This window comes from Danio rerio, chromosome 14, assembly GCF_049306965.1.
Source record: "Danio rerio strain Tuebingen ecotype United States chromosome 14, GRCz12tu, whole genome shotgun sequence".
In the NCBI taxonomy this organism is placed as follows: domain Eukaryota; kingdom Metazoa; phylum Chordata; class Actinopteri; order Cypriniformes; family Danionidae; genus Danio; species Danio rerio.
This window is the reverse complement of record NC_133189.1, coordinates 43,525,219-43,544,445: the sequence shown is the minus strand read 5'-3', so window position 1 is coordinate 43,544,445 and position 19,227 is coordinate 43,525,219. Positions and strand designations below refer to the sequence as shown.

At 35.9% G+C, this 19,227-nt stretch overlaps 2 protein-coding genes across 2 annotated transcripts in view; both read left to right on the top strand.

Annotated features, from left to right (window-relative positions):
- Positions 1-205: 205 nt before the first annotated feature.
- On the top strand, positions 206-14,674 carry gla (galactosidase, alpha). Its single transcript, NM_001006103.2, has 7 exons — positions 206-438; positions 3,293-3,467; positions 5,433-5,610; positions 5,999-6,090; positions 9,701-9,862; positions 9,957-10,154; positions 14,243-14,674. Exons 1-7 carry the CDS (start codon positions 278-280, stop codon positions 14,504-14,506), a joined length of 1,230 nt encoding a protein of 409 aa, NP_001006103.2. The 5' UTR covers positions 206-277; the 3' UTR covers positions 14,507-14,674.
- Positions 14,675-17,208: 2,534 nt separating this feature from the next.
- The window catches only part of btk (Bruton agammaglobulinemia tyrosine kinase), a 38,191-nt gene continuing 36,172 nt past the window's right edge, over positions 17,209-19,227 (top strand). The window contains exon 1 of the mRNA XM_691995.10: positions 17,209-17,263. The gene's annotated coding sequence lies outside the window, so the exon portion shown is untranslated. The remainder of the gene's footprint in view (positions 17,264-19,227) is intronic.

The following is a 19,227-nucleotide window of genomic DNA, read 5'->3' as shown; positions in this document are numbered from 1 at the left end:
CTGAACTGAACTAAACAGAACTTCAACTCTGAAACCTGGACTGACACAGTTTCAACTTACTAGAACTTCTATGTTAAGCGGCTTTGACTCAATGTACATCGTAAAAGCGCAAAGAAATAAACATGAATTGAATTAGGATGCATTTTAAGGGGAGCGCGCGTGTGACGTCACGACTTGACGTGCGCGCACGCTTGCACCTGACTGACGCTGTAAACACGGAAGTAAAACAACCTGTTACATTCATATCATATTCAGTCATTCATCTTCACAAACCGACATGCGTGCCTCAATTATAGTCGTTATCGGACTTGTATGTTTATTAGTCCCAGCCGCGGCGCTAGACAACGGCCTGGCTTTAACTCCCACCATGGGCTGGCTGCACTGGGAGAGATTCATGTGCAACACAGACTGTGATGCGGATCCTCAAAACTGCATTAGGTGAGCTTGTTTGCATGTTCTCCCCGTGTTCGCGTGGGTTTACTCCGTGTGCTCCGGGTGGGTTTCCCCCACAGTCCAAAGACATGTGATTTACTGTAGGCGAATTGGGTTGCTGGAAAGGGTATCTGCTGCGTAAAGCATATGCTGGATGAGTTGGCGGTTCATTCCACTGTGGCGACCTCAGATTAATAAAGGGACTAAACCGAAAAGAAAATGAATGAATGAATATGTCTGTGTAACCTCGCCGCAATACGCAACCCATCAGATTTTGCTAGCTACCAGTGTCAATTTTAATGTGGAGTTGTGTGATATGAAGCTGTAATATCGCCCTAACCTACCCCAATCCCAAACCCCAACCTCAGAACCATTCAAATATAGTGTTGGTAACATAATCTGATGGGTAGGATAATGCCAGGACACCTGTTACTACACTCCAAATGCTTATCACAGGACACCATAAGAAAGCCTATGTATATTTTGTCTAAAGTGTATGGGTCACAAAATGTCTGTAGCCTATTACAGGTTTATACGTTGTTTTAAAAACACAGATTTCTCTGTGGATATTTTTTTTTTGTTGGAAATACTGTTGTCCTAAAAAACAAAACAAAAAATGTTAATAAAAAAAATCCTACTTATTAGGAACGGTATTACAGAAACTTTTGGCGGTTTTAAAACCTTGAATTTTCCAAACCGTGGTATACCTTGAAAACGCTTATCGTCCCATGCCTAGTTAGCTGATATTAAGATGAAAATTCTACTTGTTCCAAGTCTGTGTGAGTCTGAGTCATGGTGAAGATATATTCAAGAATGTCGATAACCGTTGGTCTCTATTTACTTCCAAAGTGTTTTTGTTCTCTATCAGGAAAGCAGATATTGGTTGCCAAAAATATGTTCTTTTGTAATAATAATAATAATTCCTTACATTTATATAGCGCTTTTCTGGGCACTCAAAGCGCTTTACACAATGGGGTGGGGGGTCTCTTCATCCACCACCAGTGTGCAGCATCCACCTGGATGACGAGACGGCAGCCATTTTGCGCCAGGCTGCACACCACACACCAGCTGATTGGTGGAGAGGACACAGAGTGATGAAGCCAATTATGATATGGGGAAGGTTAGGAGGCCATGATGGACAAAGGCCAGTGGGCAGATTTGGCCAGGATTTGTGTTTATTAAAAGCATAAAAAAAGCATTAAAAAAAGCAACTCAAACAAGGTTGGAACAGCTTCAAGTAAATAGTACTCCCAGTTTTTTCCTATGCAGTCTATCAATTTCCTATGCAGTCTATCAATACTTGTGTGGGGTTGCTTCTCATGCAAGGGAGTAGGCTCACTCACAATTTTGCCCAAAAACACAGCCATAAATAAAGAATGGTACCAAAACACCCTCCAACAGCAACTTCTTCCAACAATCCAACAACAGTTTGGTTAAGAACAATGCATTTTCCGGCATGATGGAGCCGTGATGGAGCACCGTGTCATAAGGCAAAAGTGATATCTAAGTGGCTCGGGACCAAAACGTTGAAATTTGGGGTCCATGGCCTGGAAACTCCCCAGATCTTAATCCCATTGAGAATTTGTGGTCAATCCTCAAGAGGCAGATGAACTATCAAAAACCCACTAATTCTGACAAACTCCAAGAACTGATTATGAAAGAATGGATTGCTATCAGTCAGGATTTGGCCCAGAAGTTGATTGAGAGCATGTCCAGTCGAATTGCAGAGATCCTGAAAAAGAAGGGCCAACACTGCAAATACTGACTCTTTCCATAAATGTCATGTAATTGTTGATAAAAGCCTTTGAAACATATGAATTGCTTGTAATTATATGTCAGTACATCATAAAAACAACTGAAACAAAGATCTAAAAGCAGTTTAGCAGCAAACTTTGTGAAAACTAATATTTGTGTCATTCTCAAAACTTTTGGCCACGACTGTAGTTGATATATTGTTAATTAGGGCGTCACAGTGGCACAGTGGATAGCATGATCGCCTTACAGCAAGAAGGTCAATGGTTCGAGCCTCGGGTGGGTGGAGTTTGCAATGTTCTCACCGTGTTCGTGTGGGTTTCCTCCGGGTGCTCCGGTTTCCCCCACAAGTCCAAAGACATGCGCTATAGGTGAATTGGGAGTGTATGGGTGTTTCCCAGTGATGGGTTGCAGCTGGAAGGGCATCTGCTGCGTAAAACATGTGCTGGAAAAGCTGGCGGTTAATTCCACTGTGGCGACCCCTGATTAATAAAGGGACTAAGCTGAAAAGAAAATTAATAAATGAATATTGTTAATTCTAGTCACCAGAATATTAATGAAGTGCCGCCTTTTTTTAAATGCTTTTCATGAAAGTTGTATAGATATGAATCAAAAAGCTTGGTATTTGATGGAGTCACATTTCCAAGAGAACCAATTTATAGTAACACAATACTGATTTTTAACAGTATTCGCAGTTAGATAAGTTCTCAGATGTGTGTATAGGTTTACATTTTTTTATTTGTATGTTATGTTCTATTGCTGTATGCTTATATTTGTTTAATTATGATCCTGCGAGACCATAATATTTCATTCTACTGTATGTCCTCAAATGCAGGGCAATAAAACTAGACTTGATTATTTCATACATAAAATGTTAACGATAGAGAAAGTGGAGAGCCGTATACCTGGAAACTGCTGTCACATGAATGTCACACTGCTACTAAAGCATGTGATGTATGATTTCCTTATTATTTAAGCTCTTGCATCCTGCTCTTGAGGGCAAATGCCATTCCTGGGTACTTAAAATCTTTTTTAGAGCAGATGCAGATTTGAACATGCAGATGTTGGGCCATGATGTCCTCCTTCTCATGTCTTTGTGTGCTGGCAGAGAGGAGCTCTTCATGCAGATGGCAGATGTGATGGTGAAGGAGGGATGGAAGGATGCTGGATATGAGTTTGTGTGCATTGATGATTGCTGGCCTTCGCAACAAAGGGACGCACAGGGGCGCCTGCAGGCAGACCCCAAAAGGTTTCCCAGTGGCATCAAAAAACTGGCAGATTATGTGAGTATGAGGCTGGAAGAGGTTGCATGGGTCTGGAGCATATGTAGAATGGGAAAGGATGATCATGTCATCATTGACTTGCCCTCATCTCACTTAAACCTAACAAAATTCAGTACAAAATACAGTATTTAATGTATTATCAAAACAAAGCTGTCATGTTACTCTCAACCTATATAATGAATAAATGTTATGTAACCTGACCTATATAATAAATTAAATGTTATAAAATAAATTATCTAACAAATATTAGAGACTACTTAAATGTCACTTGAAGTGCTTTGAAATGTGCAGTTTTCTATTTGATGTTTGATGAAATCTCAACTGAAAAATTAAGAGAGGGTGGGATATGAATTAGCTCCTCCCCTTTAAAAGAACAGCCAATAGCATTTTGCATTTATCACAGCTCTGCCAGTGAGACTGATTTCAAATGAAAAGCAAATGAAAGCTTCTTGAGGGTGGCGGGGCATGTCAGATACTAGAGAGCATTTGATTGGTCAAGATTTAAAGAGAAACTGCTGACTTGACAAAAAATCGTTGATCCATTTAGGCAGAAATGACAAATTTCAAGCTTTGGATGTTTATATTTTCTAAATATGAATTTTGTCACTTTTTTGTAGCACACAAGCTAATAAACTTAAAACTAACAGACTGATCTTAATTTCATGGACCTTTAAAAATACTTGACTTTTTTATTTTTAAGTGTGGACTTTTTAGTCAAATGTTTTTAAAAATATGTATATTCCATTCACTGCAAAAAATGCTTTTCTCACTTAATTTTATGACTTGTTACAAGTAAAAAATGTCTTAAAATTCTTAAATCAAGAAGCATTTTCTTGACAGGCAAAACATATTGCCTTGTTTTAAGAAGTCATTTTATCAAGATGTCAGAGTTTTTCTTTTTTAACAAGTAAAATAATCTGCCAACGGGGTTAGCACAATATCCTCATAAGATTATTTTGCTTACCCCTATGGCAGATTATTTTGGTTGTTTTAAGGAAAAAACTCACTTCATTTTGGTATATTATTTCTTAAAACAAGACAGTATTTTTTCTTGTCTAGAAAATGCTTCTTGATTTAAGGATTTTTAGATATTTAGATTAGAAACCAGTCAAAAATTCTAAGTGAGAAGCATTTTTTCAGTGTAAACCACTGATAACATTTCTTACAAATTTCAAATAAAACATTGTCATTTAGAGCTTTTTTGACAACTGGTCAGAATAAAAAAAAAAAATCATTGTTTTTAATTGACTGATATCCCACCAAATATCGGTTCTGTTAAATATTGTAAAACATTAATATTGTGTAATAATTTTTATAAATATGTTTATTATTAGTGTTATTTAATGCAAATAACTTGGATTAAATGCCATAAGTAGTTTACAGATTAAAATTATTTTATCAAAAATCAATCAAATCAAATAACTCCAATTTTCAAGTGGTCTTCTCATTTTTTCCTTAAATATTAATTTCAGCAATTGTAGTAATAATGTAATTACTATAAATTAATATATCAGATATGTATTAAATCATTAATTTTCATTCAGCTTAGTTTTTATTTCAGAAGTCATCGTGTCACCGTGCTGCCTGTAGATATGAGTTACTTTATATAATAATAATAACATTAATAATTTTTGTGTGTTCATTGGCAGGAAACAAACATAACTACTATAGATAAAAGTCAGTTTTATCCCTTGAAGTGTCTTCATGTCCACATAAATGTAAACTGAAAGGACAATTATTAAAATTCCATTAGGTAATTACAATAAAAAAATGTTTCAAAATGATTTTTAAAAAATATTTTTACTCCATGTAAAAAGCAAAAGGCCGTAACTTTATCAATCTAAAGCTTAAAGTCAGGTACACATCCCCCCCTAGTGTTGTTTTGCTGATATCACAATCAAAGTAATTCTGACTTGAATGTTATCATTTGTAAGCTGAAGTAATATTAAAGTGTTGTCTTCTCAGGTCCATTCTAAAGGACTGAAGCTGGGAATATATGCAGATGTGGGCACAAAAACTTGCGCAGGTTACCCTGGGAGTTTGGGCTATTATGACATCGATGCAAAAACCTTTGCGGACTGGGGTGTGGATCTGTTAAAATTTGACGGGTGTTTCATGCCTGACTGGCATCAGCTGGGAGAAGGTGAGTGGATATTCAAGTCTCATCAACATTTTTAAAAAGGTACCACCAGGAAGAATCTGAAATTATTTTTCAAAAATTGAACTGAAAAATCATATTTAACTTTGAATATATTTTTGTGTGAATTTAATTTATTTCTATCCTATATATTTGTCCATGTAATATTTTACTGTAATACGAATTTGTTTTATCATGTAATATTTTATGTATATCCATTTTGCCATGAAATGGCCCTAAGTTGCTGATGTGGCAATAAATAATGAACAAATAAATATTCAAGTCTCATTTGCTTGTATCTGCATCTGCTTGGATATTCAAGTCTCATCTGTATCCTAATAGATTTTGGAGTTTTACTAAGAAATGGCTTTGTTGTGTTACACTTTTTTTCTAGGTTATATAAATATGTCAAGTGCACTAAACCAGACTGGCAGAAGTATTGTTTACTCTTGTGAATGGCCGTTATATGAGTGGCAGCACCAACAGGTGAGATGCTTGAAAATGTTTTAATTAAAGATGCAGTAAGTTACTGTATTTTCACAACACTTTGTTCACCCCTAAAAAAGTTATGTAATAATTTCCTCACCCTTTACTTATCCCAAACCTCATTTTTTTTGTCAAACAAAAAATTGATTTTGAAGAAAGCTAAAAAAACTATTAACTTTTAGGGTTTCTTTTTTTCTTCCATGCATGGAAGGAAACGGTTTGCAATTTTCCTCAAAATATCTTCTTTAGTGTTCAACAAAAGAAAGAAAGTCAAATCAATTTGGAACCACCTGAGGGAGAGTAAATATTGAGTACATTTATTTTTGGGTGAACTATCCCTTAAAACGGAAAGTTCACCCAAAAATTTAAATAATTTAATTTCATTTACCCTTAAGTTGTTCCAAACCTGAATGCATTACTTCATTCTTTCACAATGCAGATAAAATATATTTATAGGATGTTGATAACCAGTTTTGGTTCCCATTGACTTCCTTTTTTGTTTGTTCATACAATAGTAGTCATTGTGAACTGAAACTATTTGTGTACAAACAATCTTCAAGGTATGTTATTTTAGGTTCAGTTTTAGGACTTATGAACTCACTCAAGGAGATATTTAGCAAAGTGTTACAAGGATTTAAAAAAAAACATTTTTATCATGTATTCACGTTAAAAATGTATTTAATTTATGTATTATTTTAATTGTATATCTAATAATGATTTTTGCTATGAAAATAATCTCTGCTCACATGGTATTAAATAAAATGTATATACTGTATGTATATATATATATATATATATATATATATATATATATATATATATATATATATATATATATATATATATATATATATATATACACTGTATATATATATACTGTATATATATATATATATACACATATATACATATATATACATATATATATATATATATATATATATATATATATATAGACATGAGGGTAGAAATGACATGATACTTTTGAGTATACTTATTGTACATTAAAAAAAAAGAAGATTAGGTGTAATTACATTCAAGTTTAAACTTTTAGTGAGTACACCTACACTAAACTTTTTAGACAAGAAACTAAAGGCTTTATGAGCTTCACAATGCACATTTTTAGTACAGAATAATAATTGGCCCAGGGCAGTGGTTTTTTTGCCAAAGACCCTTTTTCCCCCGGAAAATATTGCAAGGCCCCCCACCACATTTAATGATATTATCGCTCATATCAGTTTGCAGTTGGTATGACAAAAAAATGGTGTTTACAAACAAACTGTATGTTTATAACTATATCTAGATATGCACAAATAATAGCCTGATGTAAAGCAAAACATCAGTAGGCCATTTGTGCTGGGTATCGGGGAGTCATCTGCAAATGTCTTATTAATTTGGACAACCTCATGCATTCGTTAACAAGAACCTCGTCAGGTTAGTTCAGGTAACTGTCTTGGTATTTCCTGCATTTTGTGTTTCCAATATTGCTAGTGTTGGGAGCTGAAATGTTTGGAGCTTTTTCACCTGGGTCCAGTATTCTTGGGTCATTACTATTAGCTGCTGAAGGCTAATCAGAGACTTTTTTGTAGAGGACGAATTACAAATTTGTCAATTTTTTGGTCAGCCAAGGGATAAAATTAACAAAGGCAAGATGATTGTTTTCCTAATTGCTAAACTTTTTTTCTAATATGTCAGAACTTACTGAGGCCCCCTTGTGGGCCGATGTTCTGGCGATCTGTGCCACCTTCTCAGAATGTGCCACCAGTAGCTTAATCTGTCATATTTCATCTGAAAAAACAGAGTTTGCACATCTTGTCAGCTTCAAATGTCTATCAGAATGAACTACAATATTAAATAAGGATGTAAAAACAGGAGGAACACATTTTGTCAGCTGAAATATTTATTGAAATAAATCACTACTCTATTGAACAATGAAGAAAAAGGCATAGCAGCTTCAAATGTCTATCAGAGTAAACTACTGCCTTAATTTTTTTCTGTCATTAGTTTTATATTCAATTTGTTTATTAGAGTGGTAGTTCAAGGTGAGGCAGTAGCACAGTAGATAGTGCTGTCGCCTCACAGCAAGAAGGTCGTTGGGTCGCTGGTTCGAACCTCAGCTCAGATGGCGTTTCTGTGTGGAGATTGCATGTTCTCCCTGCCTTCGTGTGGGTTTCCTCCGGGTGCTCCGGTTTCCCCCACAGTCCAAAGACATGCGGTACAGGTGAATTGGGTAGGCTAAATTGTCCGTAGTCTATGAGTGTGTGTGTGAATGTGTGTGTGGATGTTTCCCATAGATGGGTTTCGGCTGGAAGGGCATCCGCTGCGTAAAAACTTGCTGGATAAGTTGTGGCGACCACGGATTAATAAAGGGACTAAGCCAACAAGAAAATAAATTAATGAATGAGAGTGGTAGTTTATTCCGATTGACAATTGAAGCTGACAAAATGTGCTACCCCTGTTTTTACACCCTTCTTTATGGAGGTCGTTCTTTCTGATAGATATTTGAAGCTGACAAGATGTGCTATTCCTGTTTTTTTCAGAGAAAATATGACAGATTAGGCTACCGGTTGCACATTCTGAGGAGGTAGCACAGATCGTCAGAACACCGGGACTCCCCTGGGAACCGCTGACCCAGGGTATATACTGAGTACAAAAAATGTGTCAAAAATATGGTTTGTAAAATTATCTTTAAAGTTATTTGAGTCAAAACAAAACCTTCAGAAAATATATTTAGCATGTCCCATATATTTTGGAACTTGGGAAACCTTTTTTATTTTTGTAATTGAAAAAACAAAACAAAATGAAAATATAAAATTTTTACAATCAGATAGAAAAATACATTTAGCAGCTATTACCCCATATAGAGTATATCCCCCATCCCCCACCCCTTTATATGCACAACAGGAAACACAGAATTACTGTAGTTTAGACCAAGCCATTAGATAAATTACATTAAATTGGACATTCGTAGTTTCAGATGAGGGTTTGGTGTCCAAGATTGCTTAGACATCGCATATATAGACTTTCCATACCATCAGAATGTCCAGTTTAGCATGGTTGATCCGTGCTGATGACAGTTCCAGATACAGGATTTCCAATAGTGAATGCAACCAGTGCTCAATAGAGCAATCTTGAGGGGGTGTCCACCTCTGCACCAACATTTTCTTTGTAGCAGTTGAAGCAACTAACCAAAATGTACAAACTTGGGACACCTGTCAACAAACCATAGCAGCATTTAAAAGTATTTTACGAATGTCAATTTCATTCATTCATTCATTCATTCATTTTCTTTTCGGCTTAGTCCCTTTTTTAATCAGGGGTTGCCACAGCGGAATGAACTGCCAACTTATCCAGCATATGTTTTACACAGAAAATGTCCTTCCAGCTGCAACCCATCATAACACCAAAACACTCATATTTACACACATTTGTGCTACCCACTGCACCACCATGACACCCTTAAAGGATTTATGTTATGGTTTAAGTACAATATAGTTCACTATGTTAAGTTTCCTCTCCATATTAAGTTTTTCTAAATAAAATACCAGTTCTTTTGTTTCAAATGTTGGTTTACTGTGTCTTCTCTCTCTCTCTCTCTCTTGCATTTCAGCCTGACTATGAGGCAATTCGCAAGACCTGTAACCACTGGCGTAATTATGGAGATGTGTATGACCAGTGGACCAGTGTGAAGAGCATCCTGGACTGGACAGCAGAAAAGCAGAAGATCGTCGTCCCAGTGGCAGGACCAGGAGGATGGAATGACCCTGACATGGTATAAAGCGTCTCGTCTGATTGTGTTCCTATCAAATCACAATCATCATTTTCAGCCTTCAATCATAGCACATGTGTGGTCGTGGTTTCTCCAGCTGATCATTGGAAACTTCGGCTTGAGTCGCGATCAGCAGCAGACTCAGATGGCATTGTGGGCAATCATGGCGGCTCCACTTCTAATGTCTAACGACCTGCGAGACATCTGTCCCAAAGCCAAAGAACTACTGCAGAACAAGCAGATCATCGCCATCAACCAGGACCCTCTGGGCAAACAGGGCTATCGGATATTGAAGGTAAAGTACATTGTATCAACCCAAATTAGTAGCAAATTACAACCTTTTATCAACGCTTACATTTTAAACAAGAGGCAAAAGGAATGGGATGCATTAGACAATAATAAATTACATGAAATCCAACCTGAAATCTCATTTTAGAAAGACATTTTAAGAATCGATTTGATTAAGTAGTTTTTACCAGATGTCGTATTGGGCATACGAGAATAACACATGGCTTTTTGCTCCAAGGTGAAAACCCTACTCAGTGTTTGTGCTGCAAAGCTCCTCTTACTATAAAACACATTTTACTGGACTGTCCTGCTTTTACTGATCCCAGGAGACTTTTTTTATGAAATGAACTCTTTTAAGGACATTTTTAACAAAGTGAAACTAGAAAATATTTTAGAATTTTTATCATGTATTAACACAAAAAATCTGATTTAATTTATGTTTGTTTTTTTTTTTTTTGTTTTTAAATTGTATATTTATTGTTGAAAGATTCCTGCCATGAAAATAGCCTTGGTTGCTGACATGGCATTAAATAAAAAATACATTACATTAGCAAATTACAATCTTAAAGGGACAGTTCACCCAAAATGGAAAATTCTGTCATCATTTGCTCACCCTGCACTTGATCAAAACTTGTTTGAGTTTCTTTCTTCTGTTGAAGAAAACAAAAGAAGATATTTTGAAAAATGTCAGAAACCTTTAACCATTGACTTCTATAGTGTTTTTTTCATACCTAGGAAATCAATGGTTACTGGTTGCTAAAATTCATCAAGTAAAAGTCATATACATGTAGGTAATTGCAAACACTTAAGTGTGAGGAAATTATGAGTAAATTTTCATCTCTTTAGCTAGGTTTGCCCTTATCCAATATCAAATAATATCAGTCAATCAAGGAATGTTATCGGCTGTTTAAAAAAATATATTTACTGTATTGCAAATGTGCACATCATATATTTCTGCACAGCATCATGAGCTGCACAGCATCACAGCTGATGTGATCCACTCTCAGTTCCCCAATGTTTATTTTCGGCTCATTTCTTTTAGTAAATATCATCATAAATGTTACCTAAGCAACCTCTAGGTGGGAACGCCCACTCGCCATCCAGGGTGAAGGGCAGCTACAAAGTCATTTATGTTAATGAAGCTTTACAGACACTTTCCTTTTCATTTTAAAGGTGCAGTAGGTGATCTTCCACAATGCTAACTGGTTAGCATAACTCTCTGTACCACAATTCCTTCCCTGCTGTCCAGAGCCACGGCTCCTGAAACACGAGCGCGCGCATCTTAAAGATTACAGAAGAACCCTGTCTCATGTGTTGAGCTATGGCCACTACTGCTTGTTCTGCGGCATGCAGGAATTACATGTATTACTAAGTCATACTTGCATGCTGTTTCAGACCAAATATTCAGAGTAGCATGGTAAACAATATAGGGAGCGCTTCACAGGGTGTTATTGTTCAAAAATGGACCAATGTGAATATAAAACCAAGTTCACCTCAGTAAAGCAGGCTAGGCCAAATAGCGCTAATTACTGATGTTTTGTTGTTAAACTAAATACAAATCTACAATGCTGTAAAAGGTCCCTTATGAAACTGACTGCAGTAGCTGAACAACACTTCTGTGCATATATAACCCATTTGTAACAACAACAACATCTACATAAGCTTTGCGTGAAGCTTAACAGATCATTCATTCATTCATTTTCTTTTCGGCTTAGTCCCTTTATTAATCTGGGGGCGCCACAGCGGAATGAACTGCCAACTTATCCAGCACATGTTTTATGCAGCGGATGCCCTTCCGCCTGCAACCCATCTCTGGGAAACATCCACACACACTCATTCACACTCATACCCTACGGACAATTTAGCCTACCCAATTCACCTGTACTGCATGTCTTTGGACTGTGGGGAAAACCGGAGCACCCAGAGGAAACCCATGCGGAAACGCCAACTGATCCAGCCGAGGCTCGAACCAGCGATCTTCTTGCTTTGAGGCGACTACCTACTGCACGACTGCATCACCTTAAAACAGAACATTACCTGTCTAAAAGAAATCCTTCAGCCATGGTGTCATCCTTCCTCCAGCGTGCAAAAGTAACTCCAATATTAATTCAGGTTTTTAAAAAGTTTTGATTCAGCATTTGCTTTTACCTCTCGCGCTCTTTCACTCTCTATCTAATGAACGCGCAGCGCGTGTACACACAAACGGTGAGCCTACATATAAACAAGTGCGCAGTAGCTCAAATCTGAATTTGCTTACAGACAGTTTGAGCTTCTTATGGGAGATGAATGAAAATACATATTAACTTTACTTTTTATTTACTTAAATCAGTACTATTAGAAATTTGGAATGTAAAGAGACTTTTAACCAGCACAACAAAAAATGTTTCTGAAGACAATCACATACTGCACCTTTCATTTTTGTGATTATTTTGGCCGTGTTAATCCAAACAGTGTAAGTTTTGGCAAAAGTATGTATTTTTATCTCTATTTTTATAGTTCATTGTCATTTCCTTTTATAAATCTGTTTAACACTACATGGGTACAACAGAAATTTTCCTTTCAAGACGTTTAGGTCCAAAATGGTGCCATTGAAACCCATTTATGCAAGAAGCCGTTCATTTTTTGTTTATAGTGTGCCATTTTGAAGATGAACCCTTAATCAGAAAATTAAATAAATTAAACGTACATTTGAAATGGAATAATAGTGCATTAAAATAAATGTTGTTTCTGACATTTGCCTTCTCTAAGACTGTAATAACTAGGGGTGTCAAAATTAATTGTTTCTTCGGTGCACCGCGATGCAGACGCGGACAATTCGGTATTGATTCAGTAATAACCATAACCGGTTATTATGTAGTGACGTCATTTATCTCCTATGCGCTCTGTCGCGAGGGAGGTGAGCGCCGTTATTTACAACACTCAGCCAACTCAGTGCCGGCCCGTGGCATAGGCACCATAGGCAAATGCTTAGGGCGCTGTATATCCAGTGGGGCGCCAGAAATGAGCGCGCTTTAGTTGGTTTTGTTTTCGATTTTCCTGACACACTTTCAGTTATAGACGGCAATAACTCAAAAAACGCTTACCCTAAAAAGATCTAAAGTGTGTTTCCTACAGAAAGACGAAGCTGGTTATGTTTCACAGTTGTCTTTCTTCTTTTCGCTCGACATTACGAGCACTGCTCCGTTTAAGCCCTCGCAGTCTGCGTTTACTTTAGCCGGCAGAGCTCGGGCTGAGAGGAGCTCTCTGTAAGGGACCGTCGGAAAAGTGCTTATTTTTTAAGTTTTTTTTTTCGTTTTTCTGCTCCGCTCAGCGCAAACTCTCCCTGTTGCAAGGGCTTAAGTGTGTTTGTTTGTGTGTGTGCGTGTGTGTGTTTGTTTGTTTGATGCTGTCTATGTTTGTGAATGTGTTTGAATGAGAGACAGTGTGTTGCTGTGTGTCTGTGTGTTTATACAGACAGCATTTTATAGCCTCCCCCCTAAAATATAACACTATATATGGAAAGCATCGTCAATGCACCGTGATGCACCAAGATATCGAATTGAACCGAATCGATGGCATGATAATCGTAACCGAACCGAACCGTGAGACCAGTATTGGTTCACACCTCTAGTAATAACCCAAAGGGTTTTTGTAATAACTCTGTAATATCTACTGATCCTTTAGTACATGGATAGATGTTAGATGTTTTTCATTATAGTAGATGTCAATTCATTCATTAAAACAGCAACAATGGCATTATATAACACCAGCACAATCTGTCATCTTAAAGAGTTATAATGTGTATATATTAATTTAATAGAAAGTTTGATATACATTTTGACCTCTGTGTAGCTTAGACAAACCTGGCACACTGTGGTTCAAAATAAGCTGAAATTAATGTAAACAGATGGATTCATCAAAAGCACATATAATCGATTAAGAACAACAAGCTTGCCTTTAAAAGTGTATCAGTTACTCCTGAAAATCACTTTCATGTCAAGTAAACCTTTATAGACAGACCTGTTGTGAACTGTTGAGTTTGTTGATCAATTCTATATGATTTTGTTTTTGAATCTGTCTACCACTTCTGAGATTTGTTTTACAATCCCCTCACAGGCTGACAGTTTTGAGCTGTGGGAAAGGCCCTTGTCAGGCAACAGGCTGGCCGTGGCAGTGATGAACAGACAGGAGATTGGAGGTCCGCGCAGATTTACTATTTCAGTGGCAATAATGCCTAGCTGGAAGCTTTGTAACCCGAAATGCAACGTAACCCAGATCATGCCCACTTACAAGGAAATGGGCGTCCAAAATCTCTTGTCAGAGGTGGTGGTCCAAGTCAACCCTACAGGCACAACACTACTCACCGTCAACCCACTGTGAACTAGAGCCAAGACAAAGAAATGGGACTAATACTGTTGAATTACATGACTTGAAGTCTTTCTTTTTGAATACTGCTTTTGAATCTATTTGAATTTTTTAAGTGAACTTAGAGCAATCAAAAGATTACAATTGTAGCTGTGGATCATTTTATTAAACAAAAAACACTGACAAAGCACTTTAACTCTGGGAAATGCACTGTATGCTTTGCAGATCTATATTAACCAATGTTTCGTTTACTGAAGATTCTGCTTATAGTAATGTATATATCATCACATTTCAACACATCATCACATTAATTCATGATCTGCTCTGCTTTCCACTGCCAAAATGTCTTTTTATTTTAACAGGCATGAAGGAAAGCTCAGGGATTTTACAAATCATGTGAAAGCTCAGGTCTTGTTCACACAATAATGTGATGCACCTGATATTAAATAAAAAAATAAGCATTTCTGTGAGTTTCATTGGTACTTTTCAAATAAAGTGTTGTCAAAGCATCATTTTTGGCACCATTTAAAGAAATATTCAATGAAAAGTTCTTAAAAGAGCAAATTTTAAGATACAAATAATCCCTTTTTCTGCTATAAAGATATTTTAGGGCAATACCTATCCCATTCATTCATTTTTTTTCAGCTTAGTCCCTTTATTCATCAGGGGTCGCCACAGCTGAATGAACCGCCAACTTATCTGGCATTTTTTGCAGAGTGGATGGCCTTCCAGCTGGGAAACATCCATACACACTAATTCACAAACAATCACTACGGCCGATTTAATTTATTCAGTCCACTTATAGTGCATGTCTTTGGACTGTTGGGGAAACCGGAGCACTCGAAGAACAAAAAAAAAATCTTTTTACATATGTATATATATTTATAAGTTTTCAATTCAAAGTGCTTTTACAGTGTAGATTGTGTCAAATCAGCTACACATAAAAGATCATAGTAAATTGAAACAGTGTAGTTCAGTTTAAGTTCAGTTCAGTTTAGCTCATTTCATTGTGAGGTAATTCAGTCCAAACACTGAAGAGCAAATCCATCGATGCACAGCTCTACAGATCCTGAACCATGCAAGCCGGTGGCGCCAGCGGCAAGGAAAAAACTTCACCAATTGGCAAAGTAAAGAAAAAACAAACCTCGAGAGAAACCAGGCTCAGATGGGCACGACCATTTATCTGCTGGCCAAACGTCTTGTGTAGAGCTGCAGTCAAGGCGCCGGAGGCTGGAAGCTGGACCTCAGCGAAGACTCGCCAGTCCCTGGAGTGTCACAGGAATCAGTCTCATGCTCTCCACTCCTCAATGACCACCTCAGCAGCTGCTCACGATACGGCCTGGTCCAGGATATGGAAACCTTGGGATCATCTCGCCGCTGGTCTTGGATCGAAAAAGTCAGAATTAATAGCCCCCTTTGATTTCTTTTCTTCTTTTTTTCTTTTAATATTTCCTAAATGATGTTTAACAGAGCAAGGAATTTTTCACAGTATGTCTGATAATATTTCTCCTTCTGGAGAAAATCTTTTTTTTTTTTTTGTTTATTCTATATTAAAAGCAGTTTTTATTTTTTTTAAAAAACATTTTAGGGTCAATTTTGTTTATATGATTTATTCACAACACAGTTTGTAAAGTAATATTTTCTGTTTTTTAGTAGAGATATTATATAAGAGATTTGCTTTGTTTACCAATTGAATCTATCTGGATTTGAATTGTAAATATTAAACAAAAGTATATAAAGTAATAAATAAACATTTCATATATTAGGTTTTTAGTTATGATACTCCTAAAATCAATCCGCATAAATCCACAGATATTTTTTTTTTTTTACAAAATTCTCCTCAAGAAATAGCAAAAAACGTCTGCAAATCTGTCTGGCCCTATTAATAGCTAATAATCGTTAATGCATCATACATAAACATAATTATGCTCATACTTTAGTTAAAAAACTACATTAAATCTAATATTGACATTTTAATAGCATTGAAATGTTGTTAGCAAAATGCCCGAAAAATATTTTCTTATAATATAAAAAAACAAATAAAAGAAGAAATATAACTAATAAATAAATGCATATTTTTTTTTTATATATATATAAAGAGAGAGAAATGATTACATTATGAAATAGCACCACCGTGTGTTTTGAAGGCACATGCTTCTTTTTTTTCTTTTTGCAAAATGGGTCAGTAGGTTCATTCTTGACCACACATGAATAGTAATTTCCCCATATGATTAAAAAAAAAACTACTTCCAGAACTTTAGCTAAATGATTGCTTTATTTACATATGTTGGCCTAAATGTTTGCTATGAGTGCAAAACTCAAGTGTCTAATAAAAACAAGCCTTCACATTTCATTAAATGATTTTTATCAGTATTACCACAGATCACACCCAATTCATATACAATATCTATTTTATTAATATATTAAATGAATAAATAGTGCTATATGCGAGTTGCAAAACTAGTAGTTAGTTTTACCTAAAAAGTAAAGCAAGCTTTGGTTAGACAGAATCTGCCAGTATTAGGTCACTTCCATGCAGCATGTGTGAGTATCAGCATTTTGTGTGAAACTGTTAACACTTACAGCAGCCCTGCATGCGCGACGGTATGAAAATGAGCAGGAAGCAAAAGGGGAACTGAGTAACTAAAGGCCTGCGGTTGGGTGGAGTTTGGTCCACTGTCGATCACATTCACCGTCCACCTTGATATCCTGCATTCAGTCTGACTTACTTTCATCCTGCTGCCAGATCACAGAGGAGAAAACGGAGAGCAGGTAGGATTTTCTAGACCTTTCTTTCATAGCCAAATAACTAAGAGCTCCTCTGTTAATGGGGTTGTGTAATTTGTCATGAGCTATGACTGGTTAGACGTTAATGTTGTTACCTAAGAGGATGGAAGACGACTAACCAAAGATATTTACCAGATAGGAACTTGCTTTATGTAGATTTTGAGCAACGTAATGGAGAGAGAGTTTCAAGTAAAAGTGGTTTAACCAGTCCATGTTTAGCTCCTATTTTTTTATCTGTGCAAGTCTTAATACTGTTTAACAATGCTATATTTTGGTCAAATATAAGTAAATCAACATTTATTTTTATTTATTATATTAATAAATGATCTAAAATATGTGTGCATCATTAATGCACACAATAACGAACATTTACTTGAACTCTAAGTTGAACTAAAAGCTATATGATAATAATAATATAAGTAAATAAGCTCTATAAGCAAAACAATAATCCACAAGCAAATAATAATATAAGAAAACTATTGATTTTTTGTCTGTAATCAGTACAGTACCTGCTACTGTTTATAAAATCAGTATATTAAAAAATAATATTAGGCATTTACCATTATTTAACAGCTTACGCTCATAAATAATTCCTGTGCTAAGTTACAATGGAGAAATAAGAGGCTTGTTTTGAAAATTGTATTGCAGGATAGCTGAATATGCATTAATATGAAACTGCTCAAGTATATTTCATAATTTATTTCGCTGAAATGTTATTGTATTATGCAGCGACAAATCCAGACAGAGACTATATTATATTGTTGGCCTGAAGACAAGTCTGTGTGTTTGATATAATGATTACTGACGGTCAATTGAATTGAAGTAGCCAAATATGGAAGGAACAGAGTAGGGCTGGTGGTTTTCATACTGGATATTCTGCAATGCTTTCAACTATTTAAGCTAGAATGTGCAAGTGTTTTAGGAAGGATGTAACCAAACATGGAATTTATGAGGGTACTTAATGTAAATGTTCCTGAATTTGTCATTAAAAACCCTTTTTTATTTATAAGTAGGGTACACTTTATTTTTAAAGGTCGATTTGAGTATTAGTAGACTGTCTGCTTAATGTCTGTTGATACTGCTGCTTTAACAGACATTCAGCTGACTATAAGAAACTTTGCAAGTTCATGTCAACTTACACTAACCCCAACCCTAACAGTCTACTTAATCTAATGAGAATTCATTGTAGATGCAATGTAACTTAAATTCAACAAACAGACCATCAAAATAAAGTGTGACCAAATAAATTGACAGGATGTCTTAATGTTTATAGCAGGGGCTCCCAAACTTTTCAGCCCGTGACCCCCAAAATAACAATGTCAGTGACTTGCGACCCGCATTTTTCTCGAAGGTGGTTATAAATATACAAATGTTGCACAGGCAACTATAGGCATATATAAACATGAGCATACTGACAACAAAAAATGCAACAGTCTAATAACTATGTATTTTTATAGTCATTTATTAATTGAATTTAATATTAACATTGAAAAAAATTCAAAGACTGATGGATTTTTATTTGTATGTTTTTGTTGTTGTTTCTTTAGCATAACTATTAATTATCTTTTGTGGGTTTTAAATAAAATATGGTAGTTCTAATAGTTTAATAAAATTTATTTAAGTTTTTGAAATCCCCAAGCGACCCCTCATCATTGTTCCGCGACCCCCACTTTGGGAACCACTGCACTGTAAAACCCAACAGTCAACTTCATCAAATGAAATGAGTGTAGTTAACTCAAAATTGACTGAAAGTTAATTCTACTTATTTGAAAAGAGTTTTGAACTCAGTGTTGAAGGTAACGGGTTAATGAAATACCCCATTACTTCAACTTAAATGGAGTAAGTTCACAGTACTCATATAGATACGTTTTTAACTCAAATGGTTTGTAGCAATCGGTTTCCTCAAATGGTTTGAGTTGCCTAAACTTATTGGTTTTTACAGTATCAGT